This window comes from Myotis yumanensis, unplaced genomic scaffold, assembly GCF_028538775.1.
Source record: "Myotis yumanensis isolate MYYU_CA2020_CCGP unplaced genomic scaffold, mMyoYum1.0.hap1 SCAF_18, whole genome shotgun sequence".
NCBI lineage: Eukaryota > Metazoa > Chordata > Mammalia > Chiroptera > Vespertilionidae > Myotis > Myotis yumanensis.
In genome coordinates, this window is record NW_027223769.1 from 15,840,589 (window position 1) to 15,864,320 (window position 23,732).

The 23,732-nt window shown below is 43.3% G+C and overlaps 1 protein-coding gene across 1 annotated transcript in view; it reads right to left on the reverse strand.

The window, feature by feature from the left end:
• Positions 1-23,732, reverse strand: part of CDH13 (cadherin 13) — a 1,029,479-nt gene that overhangs the window by 221,835 nt on the left and 783,912 nt on the right. The window contains exon 7 of the mRNA XM_070398947.1: positions 21,288-21,466. Coding sequence (XP_070255048.1) covers positions 21,288-21,466 — 179 coding nt within the window. The remainder of the gene's footprint in view (positions 1-21,287; positions 21,467-23,732) is intronic.

Below are 23,732 nucleotides of genomic sequence, written 5' to 3' on the forward strand. Positions count from 1 at the left end.
AAATATTGTAGCTTTTGGAAAAAGGATGTATTTTTCTTCCTTGATTATAAAACCCTGATTCTCACATTTTGGTAATATCTCTGTTGTGACATCTAGAAATTCTAAGTATTTGAGAAAATTTGCATTTCTTTTTAACATGGAAAACTTTGACAGTTGGGGCAATTTTCTAATCATTCACCCCAGCGAATCTAAACTGGGATCGTTCTCTAACTGGCACCAAGAGAAATTACAACACTGTGTAAGATTTCTCTCCTGATGACAGAGCCCTCCACAATGGTGTCACTGAAAAGACCAAACACATGCAGATGTTTGAAATAAGAACCAGTCCTGACTGGTTCTTTATACTCCTTGTTAAGTCTTCCTCAGTTCACGAAAAGACAGGCACTGGAGTTACTGCAGAGAAAGAGCAAAGCTTACATGGGAAATGCTGTGTAAATGAGTTTTCTAGTGGTTGTTTCAAAGCTCCCAGAATTTTAATCAAAGAGGCTCAAAGTTGGTTAGGAGTATCCTTAAAAATCATCCAATCCAATCACACAGATGAGGTTCGAGTCCTCACTTGTAAATTTGCTAATTCTGCAGAACACAGAGCCCAGAAGTGTGAAATGACTTACCCAAAGCTCTCCCCAGCTGACCCAGAGCACACAGGGCAGAAGGCGGCCTCTCTGAGCCTACATTTGTGTATGTCCAAATGGGGTATATAAATGTCCTTGGGATCCCGTAACAAAGAATCCCAAACTGGGTGACTTAGTAGGAATGTGTTTCTCACAGCTCTGGAGGCCGGAAGTGGGGGATTAAGGTGTCGGCGGCAGGGTTGGCTCCTTCTGGAGGCTCTGAGGGAGCCTGCCCAGGCCTCTCTCCTAGCTTCTGGGGGTTTGCTGGAGATTCAGGCCTGTCTAGGTTTGTAGACATCCACCCAGTCTCTGCCTTCATCTTCACATGGCATTCTGCCCATTTCTTCTGTGTTCCACTTCTCTTTTTTTAAGGATTCCACCACATTGGAATCCTTAAAAAAGAGAAGGGCCCACCGGAACCCAATATGGCCTCATCTAATCATGGTTGAACTGCTTGCATCCCCTGATAGCTGTTTTTTCCCCCCAATTGACTCTCGTAGTTCAAACCTGCATTGTTCAAGGGTCATCTCTGGGGTTGGGAATCCGCAAAGGCAGAGAGCTAACTTATACCAAATTTTGGACAGTACTGGGTTCGGTGCCCTGACCCATGCGTTGTACAAGGGTCAACTCTATCTCTGCAAAGACCTTATTTCCAAACAAAGTCACATTTTGAAGTTCTGGGGGCACTTGACCTTTTAGGGGACACTATTCAACCTAGAAAGAGAGTGATAATGGCACTTAGTGCTTAGGGTGGCAATAAGGATGAAATTTCTGTAAATACAGGGGACAAAGAGCATTGCCTGCCACAGTAAAAGCATGACAAATGATGGCTGTGTCAGTAATTGACCCTAAGCCCATACTGTATTCCTACATAGCACACAAGCTATTTTCATTGTAATGTCAATGCTTTTAGCTACTGGTGACAAACTTTTAACCTCCAAGACAGTATGAGGCAAATTTTGGCCAAAAACATGTGCTTACTTTTTCTGCCCTTCACTTTCCTACTTTTTGTGTAAGTCTTTACCAACTATTGGAGACAGGAGAAGGGCTGGCAAAATGTGATCTGGAACTTGGTTCAAGCAGTTGTTTGTCTTTGCACTGAATAAAGAAGTTTGTTTTGTGCCTTTTGGAGAAGTTTTCCGGGTACACAACTGCCATCAGTCAGAATAAGGAGGTTCTGAGAGTTCCAGCCACGGCGTTTTGGTGCAGCCTTTTCACCTGGCTTCCTGTCGTCACGGTCTGAGTGAGAGGCTGTGTGATAAGGTCATCTTCAGGCCTGGCCATTTATCTTTGCTCAATGCTTGCCAACTTGGGCAAAAAGTAAATCCAACTCAGCTTACTTTGTTTCAAAACCCATTTCCTGTGGTACTAGCAGGCATTATAGGCTCAAAGAAAAGTCTTGAATTGTTTTACCAGCCTAATCCTGGAGCTTAAAATGAGGTTCAACCCAAAGAGATCTGGGCTTTTCTTTCTTGCTTTATTTTTGTCCAATCTGTGAAACATGTCCTGGATTTAGTTGGCTCTGAAGGACTGGGATTTGATCAGTGGTTCTCAATGCCAGTGTGGGCTGGCATCATCTAGGGTTTGTTGAAAACACAGATTGTGGGTCCCCACCCCCAAAGAGAAGCAAAACAAATGAGCTTTTCAAAGAGGTTCCCAGGTGATGCTGATGTCCTGGTGCACATTTGGAGAACAATCTACATCAATGTCACTATGAATGCTCATGTGGAAAATATTTCTTCTCCAAGCATTTCCTTTTCTTTTTCTTAAAAAACAAAACAAAAGACTTTCCAGTGCTACTAGCTAACACTGGAGGCTAATCACATGCTGGAACTACTAACCAGGCGATAGCACTGTGATGTAGATGCTTTCATTGGCCCCCTATGAGGGTGGGGGTGCTTAAACAACCTGCCCAGCCCCAAACCTAGGAAGTGATGAACCCCAGAGCCTGGGTCCCCAAGTGGCTGCTGGCATTGGGCTTATTTCTCATTGAACATTCAGAGTCCATTGCTAGTGTATTAGGGTTTCCTACCTTAACACCTTCCTTTTTACTTTATTTTTCATTCTGTCTCCTATTACAGCTGGAATATTTTCTTCTTGTTCTTAGTATCTTACATTGTTATGTGATATATATATCTATTTCAGAATTTTTATTGCTCTTTAGCAAGATAAGCATAATGAATTTGTTCATATGGTTACATTCACTCACATTTTTTATTAAAATATTTTTATATGCTTTTCTATTCATTTTAGAGAGAGGAAGGGAGAGGGAAAGAGAGATAGAAACATCATCGATTAGCTGCTTCCTACACATCCCCTACTGGGGATCAAGCCCACAACCTGGGCATGTGTCCTGACAGGGCATTGAACCAAAGACCTCCTGTTGTATGGGTCAACACCCATCCACTGAACAATACCAGCTGGGCACATTTACTCAATTTTATTCACTCTGAGTTTATGGCCTGCCGCTTTCTATGTGAGAGTGTGTATATGTATGTGGATGAATACGTGTGTAATTGTGTTTTGCATGTGCATGTGCATGCATGTGAATGAGTTAGTTAGTACATGAATTATCCTTTCTTTCATGAGAAGGTATAACAATGCTGCACATTTAAAAATATTCTTACTTGGAAAAATTAAAAGTTGGTAGGCATTTTCCTAGTTCTCAAAGTTTTTGAGGAGCAATTTTTTTGTGTGTGAAATTTCAAACCCTGGGAACCTATATCATTGGACCTATATCACTGATGCTGTAAAATACCTTTACTAAATGTAATTGTTCTCAGTTCTCTTCATTTGACTTTTCCAGGACACACACACACACACACACACACACACACACACACACCTCTTCAAAGTGACCATCTATACAGGTGGGTGGAAGAAAGCATGCTAATTGGGTTAGAAAGTCTGGTTCTATCTATAACAGTGGTTCTCAACATTCTGGCCCTTTAAATAGTTCCTCATGTTGTGACCCAACCATAAAATTATTTTCGTTGCTACTTCATAACTGTAATGTTGCTGCTGTTATGAATTTTAATGTAACTATCTGATAGGCAGGATGGTCTTAGGCAACCCCTGTGAAAGGGTCGTTCAACCACCAAAGGGGTCACGACCCACAGGTTGAGAACCGCTGATCTATAAGGAGATAAACACCCCAAGCCCATGTTGGAAATGAAACATTGATGTCGAGGATACCAGCTTATACTGCTGTTTCCTGGGTCTCTTTCTTTCTGTGGGAGAATTCAGGGCAGGATTTCACAACTCCTGCAGTCCTTAACATTTTCCTATTCCAAGGGTTATTGTTAGCTGTCAAGATACCTCTAATTTCCCGATAACATTTTGAGAAATGGAAACTTTTGCCAAAGAAAGAAAATTATTCTCTCATTGGTTTGTTGTGTATTTTTAATATTCTGTCAGATTTGGTCCACTTATCTCTATAATTTCAAATCATACTGTATCATTTATAGGCAGCAAAAGAATTTTCACAGGCAAGTGAAGTCCAATTGAGGGATGGTGTGTTTATCAGTTTCCTCGAAATGTCATCTAAATTCATATTTCACATTCTAAGATCTGTGCTGTGTCCTCTCTCCATCTCGGAGAGCAAACAATTACACACATCCAACTATCACTTCTAATGTGAATAAAAATGTTCTTCACTTTATCTATTCTAAACCAATATCACCGAAGAATTTAAATATCTCACTCTTTTTCTGTTCTCTCTTACAAAATAGCCTCAGGAGAAACCCATCAGCTATAGCTCAGCCATTCACTCACATGGCTACTGGGCTGCATCAAGAAATCAAATACCATTTGTAAAACAAAGCAAAAACATTTTTAAAAACCCATTAAAGTGACTTAATGACAGACACAAAAGAGATGTGCCCACAGCATCCTCCCAGGCTTCCAACATCTGTCCAGGTTCCTGCCTCCTGGCCACCTGCCAGCTGTGTGACCTGGGCAAGTCATCTACCCTCTTGAGCTTAGTCTGCTCATATATACTGTGAAGAAAACAATAGTCCCCCGAACCCATAGAGAGTAAGATTTAAATGAGATTTCATGGAATGTATTTATCCCAATGAATGGCTCATAATGAGTATTCAATGAAAGTTAGTTCCTATGATTAATGTTGTTTTTTTATTGCCAAACAAGGACTCCTTGATAACTCAAGTTTGTTTCATTACCTCTCACTTTCTAATATTTGCCTTTGTATGTTTTCTTCCCTCTGCCAAAAAGTCATCCTCCTTCTCTTCCTAGAATTGTTTTTTTTCTTTAAATGTTTTAAGTCAGAGGTCAGCAATCTATGGTCCAATGGTCCAAATCTGGTTCACCTCTGCTTTTATAAATAAAGTTTTATTGGAACACAGCTCATTTGTTTATGTGTTGTCTATGGGTGCTTTTGTGCTACAATGGCAAAGTTGAGTTGAGTATTTATAGCAGAGACCACATGGCCCACAAAACCTAAAACATATACTATGTGGCCTTGGACAGAGAAGGTTTCCAGATCAGTGTTCTAAACTCCCAGCTGAAGTTATCCATTCCCAGCCACCTTCTCCAGCCCTCTGTGACAAAGGGACTTCTCTGCCCATGGCATTTCCCTGGTCTCATACATCACTTTTGTTTAAAGAATCATTTCCATGCCTGCCTTCTGATAAACTGTGTGAACACCATCAAGGTGGGCGTCAGCTCCCAATCTTTGGAACTCCAGGCTAGGAGAGTAGAGCCCTTCAGAGAGGGCAGGCCCTGAGGGGTGGTGAGGAGAGGGTTGAATGGAGGACTCTGGAATCTCAGCTTCACATAGGACTTTGGGAAGGGAGGACAGAGGGCTTCTGTGGTGCATGCATACTACACACACTCCACAGATGCCTGTAGCAGACAAGCACACACCCATCTGTGCCTATAGCTATGTTCGCTATAAACACACACTTTGGTCTGAGCCCTTAACTCTATGCACCCATTAGCAGCATGACAAAGTACACATGCACAGAGATCACTCGGGTCAGCACAGCTCAGCCATCCGTGCACCTGTGGACTGTTGTATGACATCTTAAATACAGAGGCCCAAGGGAAGATTGGAGCCCACAAGCTCTGTCTTCATTTTGTTCTCCCAGAAGCAGACCCTAAGACAAGGATTTGGATGTAAATAGCTTCTATAGGAGGTGACTTAAGAGGCACACTTGAGGGAATAAGAGAAGTGAGACAAAAATGGAAAAGAAAAACCAGTACACAGGCACTAATGAGGTTAGTGCTATGGGCAGCTGGTGTTCAGTTCCACAGGGGGACTGTAGAACACATGTCAGAGATGTACTATTGAAGGGTGAGGATGGGTGTTTATCTACCAGCTCTTGTCTCACAGGTCGATGGCTGCTCCCTGAGCACTAAATCACTGAGCAGAGTGACCACACTTCTGTGGTGAGACAAGTCTCCAGGGAGTCAGGTGCAGGGATTAAGAAGCCAGCAGCCCATATGGGAGTGGTGAGTGGTAGGGGAGCTGGATGGGCCACTCCTGGCCACTGCTATGTTATTTAACCCAAGAGTCAAATGGTTGATGGGCAAGCAGGTCTGAGGGGATGCACAATTTACCACTAATTTTCCATTCCATCTCCTTTCTGCTGCCCTTCAGAACCCCAATAAGTAAGTTGTTGAACCAGGGACACTAGAAGGAAATTACTGCCCTGATCTGGTCGACTCAACATTTATTAAGCAAAATTCTTTTAAATTAAGTAACAAGATTTTTGGTCAATTTTTATTTAAAAACAAGGATGTTTGAGCATATGCCATTAGACGGGATGAGGCAATTCAGACAGATATGCCAACAGGCATGGGGGCATTAGATACCAACAGTCTGGCTCAGTTAAACATTGCAATTGCTTTTGGAAACATTTCTTGGTTCTCTAATTCCCTTCCGAAGAAGCAACCAATTATCATTACTCTACTGTTAAAAATGGGATTAAGACTATGCAGTAGTTAATGCTGCTTGTAAACCCTGTGAAAGGACTTAGCCTTTCTAGTCAGATGTGCTTTGAAAATACCATTGGCTTCTAATGTATTTGGCTTTAATAATTTCCCCAGGTTCCTCGATGTGCTCTTTATTTATTCAGCCATCTTCTGACCCCCTATTAGGAACAATACCTCTTTAAAGTATGAATACCTTCCATGAAGCCCAGAGTTGAAGAGAGACCCATAATCACAACATTGTTTTTCCTTGTGATGACTTCACTAATGTGATATTAAATAATTTCTGTGCAAAACTGAAGCGGGAGCAATCCATTCAGCCAAGGAGGTGTGGGAAGGCTCCAAAGAGGAGATATGCAAACCAAATCTGGGAGGATAACAGGGAAATGGGCAGCAATTTTAGCCGAGGTCACAATATATGTGTGTTAGCTATCTATTGCTGCATAACAAATTGCCCCAACTTAGTGCTTTAAAGTAATGATAAACATTTATTATCTCACAGTTACTATTGGTCAGGAATTTAGAAGCTGCTTAGCTGGGTGATTCAGGTACCATGACTTTAATAGTTGGACATCAAGATGTTGGTGAGGCTGTAGTTATCTAAAAGCTTGGCTGGCCCTAACCGGTTTGGCTCAGTGGATAGAGTGTTGGCCTGAAGGGTCCCAGGTTCGATTCCGGTCAAGGGCATGTACCTTGGTTGCAGGCACATCCCCAGTAGGGTGTGTACAGGAGGCAGCTGATCAATATTTCTCTCTCATCGATGTTTCTAACTCTCTATCCCTCTCCCTTCCTCTCTGTAAAAAAATATATTTAAAAAATAAAATAAAATAAAAGCTTGACTGGACAAGAGGGTCTACTTCCAAGATGGCTCAGTCACACTGCTGGTGAGACAGTGCTGGCTATTGTCAGGTGGCCTCAATTGTTTGCCATGTGGCCTCTCCATAGGGCTACTTGAGTGTCCACAACATGGCAGTTGGCTTTCCCATAGCAAGAAAGAACAAGAGTAACCTAGGCTTGGAAGTCCTTCAATGTCATTTGTGCTAGATCCTATTGGGTACACAGGTCATCTGTGTTCAGTTTGGAAGGGGACTACATAAGAGCATGGATACCAGGAAGTGAGAATCACTGGAGGCCCACTAGGGGCTGGCTACCATAACATGCAAAAGTAAGAAGTGCCTCAACTTTGAGAGAAAGGGAATATGTTGAAATCAGTGGAATGTGGTGTGAGTTAGGGAAATAGTAGCAGGAGATAAAATCAGAAAGCTGGAGTCAGATTATAAACCAAGGAGGTTAGACAGAGGAGCCACTGCACTTGCTGGTCTTTCTTCCATCTCATCTGTTGGCATCTGGATTCAAGGGCCGCAGGCGGCCATAAGAACTGGATTCTCAGCCATGAGTCCCTCCCTATAAATTGACCTCCCAACGAGATCAAGCAGTTCCTCATCTTTCAGAGGATCCAGACTAGCTTTTCCTCACCCTCCAGTCTGAGCAGCCTTGCTTCAGTCCCAAATTAAGGAGTTAAGGCCCCTGAAGACAGTGACTTCTTCCCTCCCCTTTGATTTTCTATTCCTTCATGACCCGATGGTCTGGAAGGATTTCAAATCCTGTTTGTTGTGAGTAGAAGAGCAAACCATGATGATAGCCTCCTTGGGTTCACAAAGACCTGGGTGTGAATTCTGTTTCCACTCCAGGTGGTTTATGGGCTAGGGGCCACCCTGCCCCAACTCTATCTGTTGGAAGGGATGGGGTATTAGATTGTGAGGGTGGCTCTCTCTCCGTCTCCTGTTTCTCTCTTCTCCCTCTGTCCCCACCTCTTTCTCTGCCCCAGACTCTGACCCTCTACCTAGCAGAAGATTCCTGGGGTAGGCCCCACCCAGTCAGGTTCAGCCTATGGTTGTTTCATATCACCCATTACTGGTTGGGGCTAAGTCTGGAATTCAAGCATAAAATATCAGCAAGTTTATTTGGCCACAGACTCATGGCTCTGCTCATCATTCAGCTTCATTGGTAACCAAATCTATGGTTTCCCTGTGTCTCATTCCTTAGGGTTCTAATTTGAGAGGGAAAGGAAAGGCACTATTCATGAACTCCTAGCACCTCAGCACAACAGCATTTTCTTGAAGGAATCAAGGCCTCACCTTCTACCCTTTGCTTAAGGGATGAGGATAGACCGCTCTCATTAACATATATCAAGCACTTAACAATGTGCAGATCTGGCTACTAAGAACCACTCTTGTGAAGAGTCTGGAAGGCTGGTTTTATGGAACTAAAGCAGAATCAACAGCCTACACTATGCCCCTGATGAGAGCTAGTGGAAGCCACCTCCTGGAGGGAACACTGACATTTCCATCCATGGACTCGGGAGACTAGTTGGGTTGGATGGCAGCCACTCAATCTTCCAGAGAGGCCCTGGGGTATCCATAGCCATGCCTTAGAAAGATCTCATCACAGAGACGCCACCTCTGGTTAGAACATATTTGTGTCCTCCTCAAGTCTTATCATTATTTTATGACTGGTAATGACTACTGTTGAGAGTTTTTTTGTGCCAAAGTTGATGCTCTTCCCACATCATCACCTTCAGTCCTCCAAACCATGCAAAGCTGGTTGTATTCGTTCCCTATGGCTGCAGCACTGAATGATACAATTTAGTGACTTGAGAACAACATGGATTTATCTTCTAGTTCTGGAGGTCAGAAGTCTAAAGTGGTTTCACTGGGCAACATCGGGTGCTGGCAGGGCTGTGTTACTTCCACAGGTTTTAGGGGTGAACTTGTTTCCTTGCCTTTTCCAGGTTCTAGAAGTTGTCTACACCTCTTGGGTTGTGTCCCCTTCCTCTATTTTCAAAGACAGGAATGTAGCACATTTAAATCTTGGTTTCTCTGACTCTGACCCTTCGGCCTCCCCCTCACAAGGACCCTTGTGATTACATAAGGCTCAAAAGGAAAATCCAGAATGAGCTCTGTATCTCAATATCCCTGACTTAATTACATCTGCAAATTTCCTTTTGCCTTTAAGGTAACATATTCACAGGTCCTGGGTATTAGGATAAGGACCTATTTTGGGGGGAAGGAGGGAGGGTTATTCTGCCTATCTCATAGGTCATGTTATGAGCTCCATTTTATAGGTGAGGAAACTAAAGCTCAGAGAGGGGAAGTGACTTGCCCAAGGTCACACAGATAACAGGATGCAGTGACCAAATTCCTCCTCAGGGTCTAGAATTCCCAGGCCCAACCTCTGAGCCATTACACCACACAGCCTTTCTAAGGGGAGAGTTGGGAACACTGAGTCAAACTTCCCAAATGTGTGAAGTGGTTTAGCTCAAAGAACAAAGAAATCCCTGATACAGATTTTATAAACCCTATGGCTATCCTTTAGGTGTCAAGATTCCCCCCTCACTCTGGCCCATGCCTTTCCCTCTGCAGCCTAGGTGAGTAGAGGAAGCCAAAGCTCAGGGTCGAGTCCAGTTCCCTGGCTCTCCAGCATGTGAATCAGGCAAGTCCTGTCAGCACTCAGGACTCGTTGCCATATGGTAAAGTGGATGTGGTAATCTTGTGAGTGCTATGGCCCTAGTTTAATGCCTGGCTGAACAAATTGATGGCTGTGCTTGTCCACACTATAGCTGCCTCACCTATATTACATAACCTAGCGTCAGGAAGAGGTGAGAATGCAGAAGGCTCTCATTTCTTTCCCACCCCAGAGCCCCAGAGCCCAAGGAGATAGAAAACTAGAATTAGGACCTAACGAGTCTTCCACAGAGAAAAATAAGTCTAAAAACAGTTCACAAGAGAGAGAAAATATCTAAAGGAATTTAATTTTGGTTCTTACTTTTGAGGTCCATAAACAGAGAGGCCGTTTATTGACCTTTGACAGTTATTTCTATAGCTGTTCTTTGCAAAGGTCAAAAGAAATTCATTTCCCGGGGCTGCCTTGAGAACACAGAAACACATACCACAATGTGTCTATTAAGCTGCACATTGGAACTGGTGAGAGAAAAAGTGAGCAGCTCGTCAGCGTGGGTTCCGATAGGAAAGCCACTGTTGTGGTCGTGTCGCTAAAAGGAATGAGAATGCTTATCGTTGCAGGGGAGGAAGTTTTGACAAGATTTACCTCAGTACACCTTTACAAACGTATTTTCCTGACATTTGAAATGTGATCTTAGCAATACTGGCAAAGGCCATGATGCCTGGTAAGACTCCCACTGTTTGGTCAGTGAAGAAACTGGCTCACGTGGAAACCAGTCTCTGAACTCAAAGGTGACAGTCCTGCTGCCCCTCCATCCATTGTGGTGTGGTGTCCTCTGCCCTTAGGACCGAGATATTGCTGCTTTTTTAAAGGGTGAACAGAATTGTATTTTTATTACCCAAACAACACATGGTGACTGCATCCAAACTAGAAAATACAGATAACAGCCATAGCCAGCTCAGACCTGCTATCTTCTACGTACACGTGTGTATTAATTAATTTAATCCTCCCAACAGCTCTTTGAGGGAGGCACTGTTATGATTCCCATTTTAGAGGTGACAAAACTGAGACACAGTTACAACATAAGGGGTTTGTTCTCTGATTTATGCTATTTCCTTCCACACAGTGGAGCCTCTGGAGCATTAATGGTGATGTGGGAGAAGAGGATTTCCAATGACATGGAAATCATACCTATGGCTACCAGTTACTCAAGCCACAAAGATGCCCAGAACCACAGAGGTTTTGTGAACAATTTCATCCAGCTCCAGACTCAGGTCAAAGAAGTGTTCCCTCTTCTGGGAAATCTCCCCTCCCACCCCAGTGTTCTCACACCCTATTCTTCCTGCTACCAGGGCTCTCACATGACAAAAAATAGTCATCGCAAATGGGTTCATCTAGTATTTAGTGTACGTCTAGGTAGCACTTTCTGTTTTATTACTTTTGGGTTGAACTAGTTGCTTTAATTATTGTAACCAAATTTTGAGTTTAGAATTAATTAACAAGTATCTGAAATCATTTGTTTCTTAATCATGGGGAATGGACTATTCTGACAAAAAGTGAAATCAGACTCATCACTCATGACCCAATTTCTGTCCCTATAATCCAGCTTTAAGTTTGATTAATAAGTGTGATGAATATTTTTAGGATGGACCTCAGATACAGACACGTGAACACATGCATCAATCAATAGATGAAACTGCTACTATTTGACCATTTCGATCAATGATTTAATAGGTCAGGGTTGGCCAATGATGGCCCATGGGCCAATCTAGTCCACTGCCTGGTTTTTAATGGCTCATCAGCTAAAAATGTCTTTTTTTGATGGTTTACATTTTAAATGATTATATAAGTACCTACATAATATTCTTTTTTTAAAAAAATATATTTTATTGATTTTTCACAGAGAGGAAGGGAGAGAGATAGAGAGAGTTAGAAACATCGATGAGAGAGAAACATTGATCAGCTGCCTCTTGCACATCCCCCACCAGGGATGTGCCCGCAACCCAGGTACATGCCCTTGACTGGAATCGAACCCGGGACCTCTCAGTCCGCAGGCCGACGTTCTATCCACTGAGCCAAACCAGTTTTGGCCCTACATAATATTCTTAATTTTGCCTTTTGGCCCACAAAACCTAAACCATTTATTATCTGGCCCCTAAAGAGAAAGTGTGTCTACCTCTAATCCAATAGATGATCCTATACTTTGAAGTCGTTTCATTCTCGATGTGATATCGTCATGCCACATATCCAATAAAGTTGATTGTGCCTTTAGAACACCAAGTAATATCAACAAATTTCATCCTCTAGAAAAGCATAGCAAAGGAGACCCTCCCCCACCCCCGCCGACTTAAAACAAAACTGAAAGAAATGTGGATCCGAGGCATTTTGAGATGTCATTATGTCTTGAAATGGTCTATTCTAGCTCGCCTTAATCTCAGTATTCTAGCTCCTGGTCATTTTCCCTTTAAATGCTTCATAATGGAAGCATCCCACAGCTGTTGTAATAACCCCGTCCTGGCTAGGAGCTAAGTATATTAAAGGTAAGTTTGCAATAGCTACTTTCCAAAGACTCTCAAGCAACTTTTCTTAAATAATGCTTGTTCCAATATGGTAGAAGCAAAGCTCTTCCCTATTTTCTCCACCAGTTCAAAGTCAGAACCGAACCAGACGGTCTTTCTAAATTGGAGGGTATCTCACTGACTGGGACTTCATAGGGATGGGGTTTAGAACAATGTCATTTCAGCACAGTAGCTGGAAATCTGTCAGTGGAGTAAAACAGGCCTTACCATGCTACATAGTTCTTGGCTAATAAAAGGAACTAAATTGCTCTCTAAAGAAACTTTTCCCCCCCAAAAGAAATACTACTTCAGTTTTATAGAGTACTTCACAGAAAATAAGATGGAGAGCTTTAAAATGACAGAAAAAAGTAGTCAGAAGTATTCTAAATTCATCTTCACACTTATTTTATTTTACCATATAAAAGCAAAAGGAGAAAGAAAGAAAAAGATTAGAGAATTAAACATCTGTTAAATTCCAAAGGATGAATCTCTCGTAATGACAAAGTTGAGTCTCTGGATTCAACATGTGCCAAGTAACTACTGATTGTCTCATACTTTAAGATGCACAAGAACAGAAGATCCAAAATAGGCTGTCTACTAATCTAATTAACAATTGGGGAATTTAGATTCGAGTGGTAACTCCTCGTCTCTCCCCTTGGGAAGGCTAGAAATCTCTGTGAATAAAAACTCATCACTCACCAAGCATTCTCGACTGTCTCCCAATGTCTTTGCTTTGCTACTGATCTCTCCTTTCACTTACCAGCTTTCTCTCCCATGTCACAGCTCTGAGAACACTGTGTTTAACAGAGCTGTATGTAATGTTTAAATATGGTTGGCGGCATTGCATTTACAGTAGGATATACCCATAATGCGTAGGATGACATTTGAAGCCCTTTGCAATCGTGTATCAACTCCCCGCCCTTTTTTGGGTCTGTCAACAGGACACCTCGATTTCCTATTCGTTCTTGCCATGCCTTTGCTTACGCTGTTCTTGTCCTAATAATGCCCTTCCCTCAGCTTCCTCAGTGCAGGTTTCCACTCATCCATTAAAGCATCATTCAAACAGCACATATTTGTGTGTGTTTGCTATCAACACATCTGCTTTACTTCCTTATCAGGCAGCTTGAGTTTTGCATCTCTGATGTCTAGCACTGTATCATGGATTCAACAAACATTGGTAGGTTCTCCATACATGTGTGTCACATTTTGTCCCTGAATGTTGGCAGCTAGATTACCTCAGTGTTTCATTGAACACCAAGAGCCTGCCTGATTCTCTGCTGTGTGGGTAGAGCATAAATGTACTTCCTTCACATTCCTTCTTCAACCTCATTGTCTATCATGAAAATAACTAATATCAATTAGTAATTACAGGGTGACATGTCTTATTTAATCTTCCTGATAAGCCTATGAATTGGGGGGTATGGTGATTCTCATTGTGGCAGATGAAGAAACTGAGGCTTAGAGAGGTTAAGTGACTTGCCCAAGTTCTCACATCTGATAAGAGGTAGAGGTAGCTCTGAATCCACAGATTATAGCCAGCACCCATGCCCTTGGCCAATGACTCTCCGATCAGGTTTCTGCTAAGTTGAGGTTATACTAGGTGACCAGACACAGCCCTAACTATAATGGGTTGATAGGCCAAACATGGAGTGTGGGGGAGATGGTTAAGTCGCCAACAGAGCTCTGAGACTCATCAAGGGCTCCTGCCAGAATTTATCCAGAATGGGGAAGTGAAGGAGGTCCCCCAGTAAAGCCCTGTTCTCCCCATCTCTCACCCCATTGTCATCAGCGGGAGGTCGGCATGCTTGCCGCTGGATTTCAGACCCAGGGCTCAGCACCCTGCCTTAGGTATGTCCTGTTTCATTTTATCTGCTGACACAACAGAGCAAGTGCAATTCGCATAGGTGTGGCTCACCATCTGTGTTTCATTTGCAAGGATAATGCGCTGTTCTAAAAATAATAAAAATTTATTTACATCTATTTCCCCCCACCTCCATTTTCTCTGCAGCAAGTGATATAAAAATGGAGGAGATTATCCCAACAAAAATATTTATGAGTAAATACCTCACAGAAAAGATGAGGATGCTACTATCTAAATAATTCTGGTCCCACCCACTAAGACAAAGAAAGAGGATATTCTTGACAGCATGATTGAATTGTGTGTAATTACTGCCAATGTTTTAAACATGAAGATAATGAGAAAAGTATTAGCATTAGATCAGAGAGGCTGAAAACATTTATTTTCCTGAGAGTATGAAAACTACTTCTAGCACGCATTCAAAGCATGGGAGAAATGCTATTCTTTATTACAGTGATTTTCAACCAGTGTGCTACAAGAATTTCTAAAACATGCAATACCTGACTTAAAAAAAAAAATTCTCGCCCCAGGATATTTTTCCTTTGATTTTAGATAGAGTGGAAGGAAGGAAGGAAGGAAGGGAGGGAGGATAGAAAAGAAAGGGAGAGAATGAGAGAGAGAAACATAGATGTGAGAGAGATGCATAGATTGGTTGTCTTCTGAACTCACCCCTTGACCAGGAATCAAACCTTCAGTGCACAGGCTGATGCTCTAACCATAGAGCAACACTGGCCAGGGCAATACCTGATTACTTAGGGGCACTGACCTTTTTTCCTTTAGATTGTCAAGTTAAAAAAAACAAAACACAACAACAGCTAACAGGAATCAAAATTTGAATGAATCAAAATTATACCTATTTTTTGTCCGATTGGCCAAAGATATACTTTTTAGTGTGCTGCAGAATTTTAGTAATTAATTTATGTGTGCCATGAGATGAAAAAGATTGAAAATCGCTCCTTTATTACTATTGTTTTATTTTCAGGCAGCTTGACTTGATATCATCATTTTCATAGATTTATTTAGTATGTTTCTGGAGATGCACCCTACGTGACAATATTCTAACTTAAATCATCTTGACCAAACACATAGTTCTTCAGACTTGCAGCTACACATCCAATTTCATTGACTAGTTTGCATGAGCTGTTCCCCCTAACATTCTTTAGTTTTTTCCCCTAACATATTCAAGGACTCCTGAATCTCTCAGAGTAAATAAATGCAGAGAAATCTAAAAATAAGTCCTTATGTGACAGTTACCATGGAAAGAAGGGAGGAAATCCTCTGTTTTCACATTTGGCCTAGAAATTGGGGGCGTTATAAAGTTTCAGAAAATCCTTTACCAGCTGAAAATTGAAAATAAATTACATTTACAGTCTTAGTATTTTTTATTGTATGTACATTTTTATGGGTAGGCTATCACTTTCCTTAGATTATTTGGAAGATATCACATAGTAAGATAAAGGTGAATTCAAACAAAGATAACAAAGTGCTCAGTTCGAATGCCTTAAAAAAGACTAATGGTACTCTCACAGTTCAAGTGTTAAGATGGAATTTTAAGGGCCTCTTAGAAACTGTTTCCATTTGCAAAAAGAAAAATGAAAGAAACAGAAGAAGAAAAAAACACTCAAAACTGACCATTAGTTACTCTGAGTGGCTGCAAATTGTGACTATGTTTAAAAAGTTGGCAGATTTTAGCTGAAGAATTTCTGTTTTAGCAGCTAAGACGACAGACTAAATAAAGCCATTTATCAAATGTTAGAGGCCTTTATCTGATTTTATTTTGTAATGCAGAGAGACATAGTTTAAAACCATAGACAGAGCTGTCAGAATGAGGGGCTGAGTATGCTTATAGAAAAGAATGAAACGGTGCCCCAAATGAACCCAATTTTGTTTAGTAAGATATATGGCTCTTACTTTCTCCAAATGTTTCACCAAACATTTAAGCAAGAGACCCAGATCTTCATGCTCATCTCATTCTATGGTAGTTTTTAGAGCCTAGCGCAGTTCCTGACACAAGGTAGGTGTAAGGTGAAAAAATTCGATTACTGGATGAGTACCCAAGGACACGACCAAGCTCTCAACTCAATAAAATAATTTCCTCTGTTTACATGCCCATGCTAGAATGTGGGTCTTGCAGTAAGTTCTCAGACAATCTGTTAGATATTTACTCATCTGTCCATTCATCCACCCTTCCTTCCTTCCTTCCTTCCTTCCTCTCTTCCTTTGTTCCTTCCTTCCTCTTTTCCTTCCTTCCTTCCTTCCTTCCTTCCTTCCTTCCTTCCTTCCTTCCTTCCTTCCTTCCTTCCTTCCTGCCTTCCCTCCCTCCCTCCCTCCCTCCTTCCTTCCTTCCTTCCTTCCTTCCATTGTCACTTCCACTGTCCCTATCACTTTCCACAGAGTCCTCCTGTTCTCCCCAAGGTCACTGCTCAGTGGAGGAGGGACATCTCAAGGATAGCTCACTTCTCAGTCCACTCACTGGATGGCAGCTGCTGGGTAATGCTGGCCTGTCAAATGGGCAGCCAGGTCAGCTGATGACCGTGGTTAGGAGGTAGAGGGGTGTCAGTTATGGGTCCTCAGAAGGTGGGCTGCCTTCCAGCATTTTCCCATTGCCCAGAGTGGATGAGAGAGGGTGGTCTTGCCCCTGCATTCGCTCTGGGTCCAGAGGCTGCACCACCCCAAACATACCAGGAAATTAAGAGAGAAGCAGCATCAGCTGACCTGAACCCTCATTATCCTGCCGGACAGCAGCCTGTGCACACAGATATGGCATAAACTCCACGCTGCCTGCCACTCTCTTCCTCACATCCTTCTTTCCATCCCTCAACACAATAGTTTTGAGCATCTCACATGTGTAAGGACTGGGGATATGTCAGGGAACAAGCCAGATAAAATCCCTTTCTCCTGGAAGTGTGGGAGGAGCAGCTCCGTGAGGGCGCCTGCCTCAGCTGGCCCCACTTGGAACATTCTGGGGAGTGAGGGTTGGAAGAAGAGAGGACAACAATAACAATGGTAACATGTTGCCACAATGGAAAACAGTATGGAGGTTCCTCAAAAAATTAAAAACAGGACTACCTTATGACCCGGAATTCCACTTCTGGGTATTTATTCAAAGAAATAAAAAACACTAATGCAAAAAGATATAGGCACCCCTATGTTCACTGCAGCATTAGTTATAATAGCCAAGACATTAAAGCAACCTCGATGTCCATCAATAGATAAATGGGTAAAGAAGTGATACACTCACACACAGACACAATGGAATATTATTCAGTCGTGAAAAAGAAATCTTGCCATTTGGAACAACATGGATGACCTAGAGGGTGTTTGCTAAGTGAAATAAGTCAGACAGAAAAAGACAAATACCATATGATTTCGCTTATAGGTGGAATCTAAAAAACAAAACAAACAAAAGAACAAAACAGAAACAAACTCCCAGATACAGAGAACAAAATGATGGTTGCCAGGTGGGAAGGGGTATGAGCAAAAAAAGGTGAAAGGGATTAAGAAGTACAACTTGCCAGTTATAAATAAAGTGGTGGGATATAAAGTACAGCCTAGCGAATATAGTCAATAACACTGTAATAAATACTAGTATGTGTGCTGTCAGGTGGATATGAGACTTACCAGGGTGATCACTTCATAAGGTATATAACTGTCCAATCTCTATGTTGTACACCTGAATACAATATGATATGTCAACTATAACTGAAAAATAAATTTTAAAAATGATTATTTACTGGTGTCCTTGACTGCCCTCATTGACAAGTTTTATTACAAATTAAAAACGTGAAAGGCAGGGAAGGTAAACAGGCAAGTTCTCAGAAAACAGTGCATGCCGACTCCTTGGAGTACTCATAAAAGGAAAGGTTCTAATGGAAAATCAAAATGAAAAATTTATATCATATCATTTGAGTGCATGTCAACCAGCCGGTGTGTTTCCAGAGCCTCCACTCCCACCAAGGTGGGGGCCGGAGGGGAGCAAACTGCTTGTACAACCTCAGGGGCCCCGGCTCCCCAGGGGTCCCTGACCTGTTTGTTTACACTCACAGCGTCCAACCCCCAAATACGCTGTTTGAGGTACCGTGAGCGAAGACAGGGTGACTAAACCTAAAACCACTTGGAATCATGCAAAGTTCGTTGGGCTCCCCCAATGGGATATTTTCTTGAGATTAATCTGTGTTAAACATTCTGCCCAGATGGTCCCAAAGTAGACGTTTAAAACCACACCTAAGACAGGAGCTTACTCGGAAGGTGTCCAGAAATAATGAAAAGTAATTGCCAGTCCTGCTGAGGGAACCTGCCATACGCATAGGAGGGCAGTGAGACGAAAACATTGCAAACTGTGGGCAACCCCAACTAGAGGTCTGTCTGCTGTGTGAGTTCTGTCCCTTTAAAGATGAGTGACTCGGAGTCTCATTTCATCCTTCAGCAGCTTGCCGACAAGGAGCTACAGCGGCACAAGTACACAGGCGACGCTTGCCTACGCCCAGGACGCTTCCTTTGCAGATGCTGCTGGGTCAGCACTGAACTCTGGGAACCTTCACAGAAAAGTGACATTCTTCACTCATTTCCATTGATTTTCCAATTTCAGTGAAATTGTGTTGGTCCCTTTTTTTTTTTTGGAGCTGTTTATGTATGTGGCTAGAAGTGCTTAATTCAACTCCCATAATTATACACTCATTGCAACTTAGCCAAAACCCACATGAAGAGATAATGAGCTTGAAACACATCTGTCGCCAAACAAACCTTAAAAAATGGAATAATCCACTATGTTATCACTTTGATTTATAAATAGAGACAAAACCTTTTCTATCAGTAAAAGGAGAACTGAGATGGAAAAATCACTGCATTGTGTGTGTGTGTGTGTGTGTGTGTGTGTGTACGCACAGGCGTCCTGGGTGGATGATAGAGTTGGAAAGTAATTACTTGCCTCCAAAGAAGATAGTATGGCAGTCAGGCAGCCACATACTAGGGAGGGTTGAAAAGAGAATAGGAGAGAAAATGAAGGAAATTGACTCAGTCTGTTCTTTTTTTCCCCTGCTTTTCTATTTTTAAATGGAAACAATCACCTTTTTTCAAGTGACAACCATAGTTTCTATGCAAATTTCATTCTCACCCTCATTGGCAATAATTTCCCATTTCTAGCTACTGTTTCCCACTCTGAAGTATAAAAATCTTAGCCTCCTTTCCCATTCATTCTTGTCTATACACCAGAGCCCATACAATTAGAATTTTTTCGGAGTGCTCAAACTATGCCAGGCCATGGGGTACCCACACGCCTGTGATCACAGTCTCTATGCTCAAGTACTTTACAGCCTAGGCCAGCCTTGCCCGCAGGACTGTCTATGCTGATGGTGATATTCTACGTCTGTTCTGGCCAATACAGTACCACTGGCCACATGAAGCTGCTGAGTACTTGACATCTGCCTAGTCTGACTGAGAACCTTTTTACATTTAATTTCAATTGCTGAAAATTAGACTTAAATAATTACATGTGACTAGTGGTTACCACATTGGACAACACAGGTCTAGACAAAGAAGAAGGGGATATTCTTTAAGGAGACAAATGACAACTTAAAGGAGCTTATGGAAAACGCCATGTGATGGCCAGGGGTGGGGGAAAGGCCGAGATTAGAGAAAGAACCCGTGGAAGGCTCAGGTGGAGGAGGACGGCTTCCCTGAGGAGGTGTGTGTAACCAGTACTTGTGATAGAGCAGGGGAAACAGAAAGGAGAGGAGAAGGCATTTCTGACCCAAGATCTGTTTAATCAGAAACACCAAGGGGAATATGCATGGAACCCATTAGGGAAACCCAGCGGTGACTTCAAGGCAGGGTACTTGTAGAAGGTCCAGGTTGCTACTCATGCTTCTGGGGTGATGCCAGGTCGGGAGCAAGAAATACCAGGGTGGTGGTGTTGGGGGGGGGGGGGCAGATTTGGGCTGGGCAGAGGGGCTAGTGGGTAGATGGGTGGGCGGGAACCCCCAAGGTTTGGTACGCTGTGTTGGAAGGCTCGAGAGGCTTTTCCGATGAGGGTAGTCTGCAGTGACCTGGGGCTCAGGAGGAAGGGCAGGGCCAGGGGACACACGGAGGAGGGCTCATACCTGAGCAGAAGCACACGGCCCACCGGACTGGGGCAGCTGCCATGTAACCCTTACATCTGATGTTACCAAGTATCCACATGCGGAAACCGGGCCCCAAATTTCCAGAATTTCTGACTTTCAGAAAGGCCAGAAGTTGGAATTTTTAAAAAGAAACATAAAAATCTAAATACTTTGACATGGCAACTAAGGTGAAAACTTTAAAACACCCTGGGATAAACCAGAGCAAGAGCACGGACCAGTGAGGTCGATGTGCCACCTGTCTGTGACATCTGACCCAGAAGCCGATGAGGTGTCGCAGGGACAACCTCAAGGGGGACAAGCGGAGACCGAAGGAAAGGCGGCCCCGGGGAAACAGTGTGCGCAGCAGAAGGTGTGAGGGAGCAACGAGGGCGAAGCCACCTGCTGTGACGGGAGACCATCACTGATCTTGGACAAAGCTCCCCCTCCCCGTCTTTCCTCCCTCCCTCCTCCCTCAACCTCATGGCAGAGAGGTGAGGTTTGGGGTCCACGATCACTAGGGCTCAGAGTAAGTGGTTGCTGAGGACACAGAGGCATCAGTTTAAAAACGAACTCAAATAATTCGAACTGACAGTGTGTGTTTTGGGTTCATATAATACCCCATTTCCCTTTATAGGTTTTCCCACGCCGCCCTGTGTAAATATCTCATTTCCACCTTTATGGCATAAAGCCCTACATCTTCCCTCACGTGACAGCCGCACTTGAAGAAGATGTGTGCCTTTCAGCTCACCTCCCGGTCCAGCAGTGCCGGTGACACCACGGTGACGATGTCTCCTTTTTCAGGATCAATGTAGAACATGTTGGGAGACGGCTTGTCAGGCGTCTGCTGGCGGATATTATACCGCAGGAGGGCGTTATCTGTGGCCGGGTCGTCCGCGTCGAAGGCTGTCATCCGCATCACCGTGGTCCCTGAGTGGGCAGGACAGAAGGACAGCAGATGGTCACTCGGAGACAGCGACAGGCAGAGGCCCTGTCCCCCACCCGGGCAATGGCAATGAAGTGACATGCTAATTGCTTTCCAGATTAAAAATGGACAGCCTTTCTCCAGCTCTGTTATGTTTTACCTTTAGTCCCCTCCCTCCCGCTCCATCACGTTAAAAGACCTGAAATACAGAAATCTTTGCTGTTCAGCAGATTGACAGCTTAATTTCTCCTTCTGCCGATACACTGTTCATTTTCACGGGATTTCATTCTGTTGAGGATGTGGCTCCGTGACAATGGCCTTCATTTTAAATCTCTTATTGAAGGCCGACTAGGTGTGGGGTCCAGGGCCAGGTGTTGGGGAAACAGAGAGGCAAAAAGGCTCATTCCATGGTGTCTAGCAGGTCAGCGGTTAGTAGGAGAGACGGCACATGAAAGTGTAAAAGTAATACAGCTCATCGACTGCAGTGAGAGAGGGCATTGCTGGACTCAGAAAAACCTCACCTAACCCGGAGCTCAGGAGAGGCCCCTGTGCAGACGCCTGCGGGTGAGCAGGTGGAGGTGAGGGGAGGGGGAACCACAATGGGAAAGGATATTCCAGCTAAAGGAATGTGAGCCAGTGTTAGTGGCTCACCGTCTGTGTGTCAGCCACACTGTCTTGGGCACTTTAGATATAAAGACACTATAAAGATGGTGACATGAGGACTCTTTGATATGCCAAGGGGTGAGTAGGGTATCAGATATGGGGTCTTGCTCACACACAACTGATGTGAAGGGGAATTAGTTATAGGCACTTTCAAGGACAACTGAGCAGCAACTAGTAAAAAAAAAATCATTCACCCTCTTGGCATCTACCCTCGAGAAATACTCGCATGAGGGGTGTTTTGCGGGGTGTTCAGGGAAGGATTATCCATCTGCAGAAACACTGGGAAACAACCTAACTGCTCAGCACAGAGGAATGACTAGAGCAATGGCATGGTCCACGCTAAGAAATGTTTTGCAGCCGTTGAAAAAGGTTGTAGATCTAATGTCTTCGAACACGAGGGCTCTCCACGATGGAGTATTAAGTGAAAACTATCAGGCTGAAGAAGGTTACCCGTAGCATGGTATCATTTTTGTTAACCTGTCTACACACAGAAAGTTCCACAATACTTTGTGGATCTATGTTGCAAGTACAGTTTATGTGTGTAAGTGCGCAGAAGGTCTATTAAGGTGAATTTCACATGAGTTATGGCTGTTAACTTTGGGAAAGGAGAGGGAACTGGGGTCAGGTATAGTGATAAGGAAAGATTTGGCTCAGTCTGTAATGTTTTGGTCTTTTTCACATGGAGAATATATTGCTTTTGCAATTAAAATTTAATTTAAAAGGATCGTAATTATAAGTACTTATGGAAGCACGGTCCAGAGCAGAATCGGGCATGTTTTCCTGATGATCCTGGTGATTGTGAGCCATCAGAGCTCAGGGTAAGCTGCCCAACCATAATTTTTCATGGCAGTTTGCTCTTCAATGAATATGGAGCCCCACCTCCCGATTTTGAATGCTTCTGGACCCACAGAGCGTGAGCTAACTGGTAAGAGACCCAGACAATAGACCTGTTGTTCCTAGCAGGAATGTGCACATACAGAAAACACTGAAGCTTAAGGGAAGCATAGAATTCATCCAGCTCAGCCACCATCTGATATTCCTTTCACTTACACAACAATGCCTCTCAAACCACCAGAGACAGTTTATTTTCCCCACGATCGGAATCAGATGATCAGCCACTAGGTCCGATGGATCAGGCAAACAAGGGGGACTCTGACCACCCTCAGGCCTGATCAATTTGTGGAGCAGTCTCAGCTAATTCCACCGATGTTGCCCTAATGGCGGATGCATCACGGCGCATTTTCTATGGTGTCCAGTTTCCTGTCCTTCTTGGTTCCTTTGTGAAACTGTCCCTGGGCAGACTGCAGGGTCGAGTGCCTGAAGAGAAAATCCGTGGCCTGTGCGGCCCCCTTACCTTGCCCCTGGCCTTGGGAAGATATCAGCAGACCAGCTGGCACTGTTTCCAGTGAGTCTCACAGTGGGATCAGGTCTCTTTTCAATTTTTTTAAAATATGTTTTTATTGATTTCAGAGAGGAAGGGAGAGGGAGAGAGAGATAGAAACATCCATGATGAGAGAGAATCATGGATCGGCTGCCTCCTGCATGCCCCACACCGGGGATCGAGTCTGCAACCCGGGCATGTGCCCTGACTGGGAATTGAATCGCGAC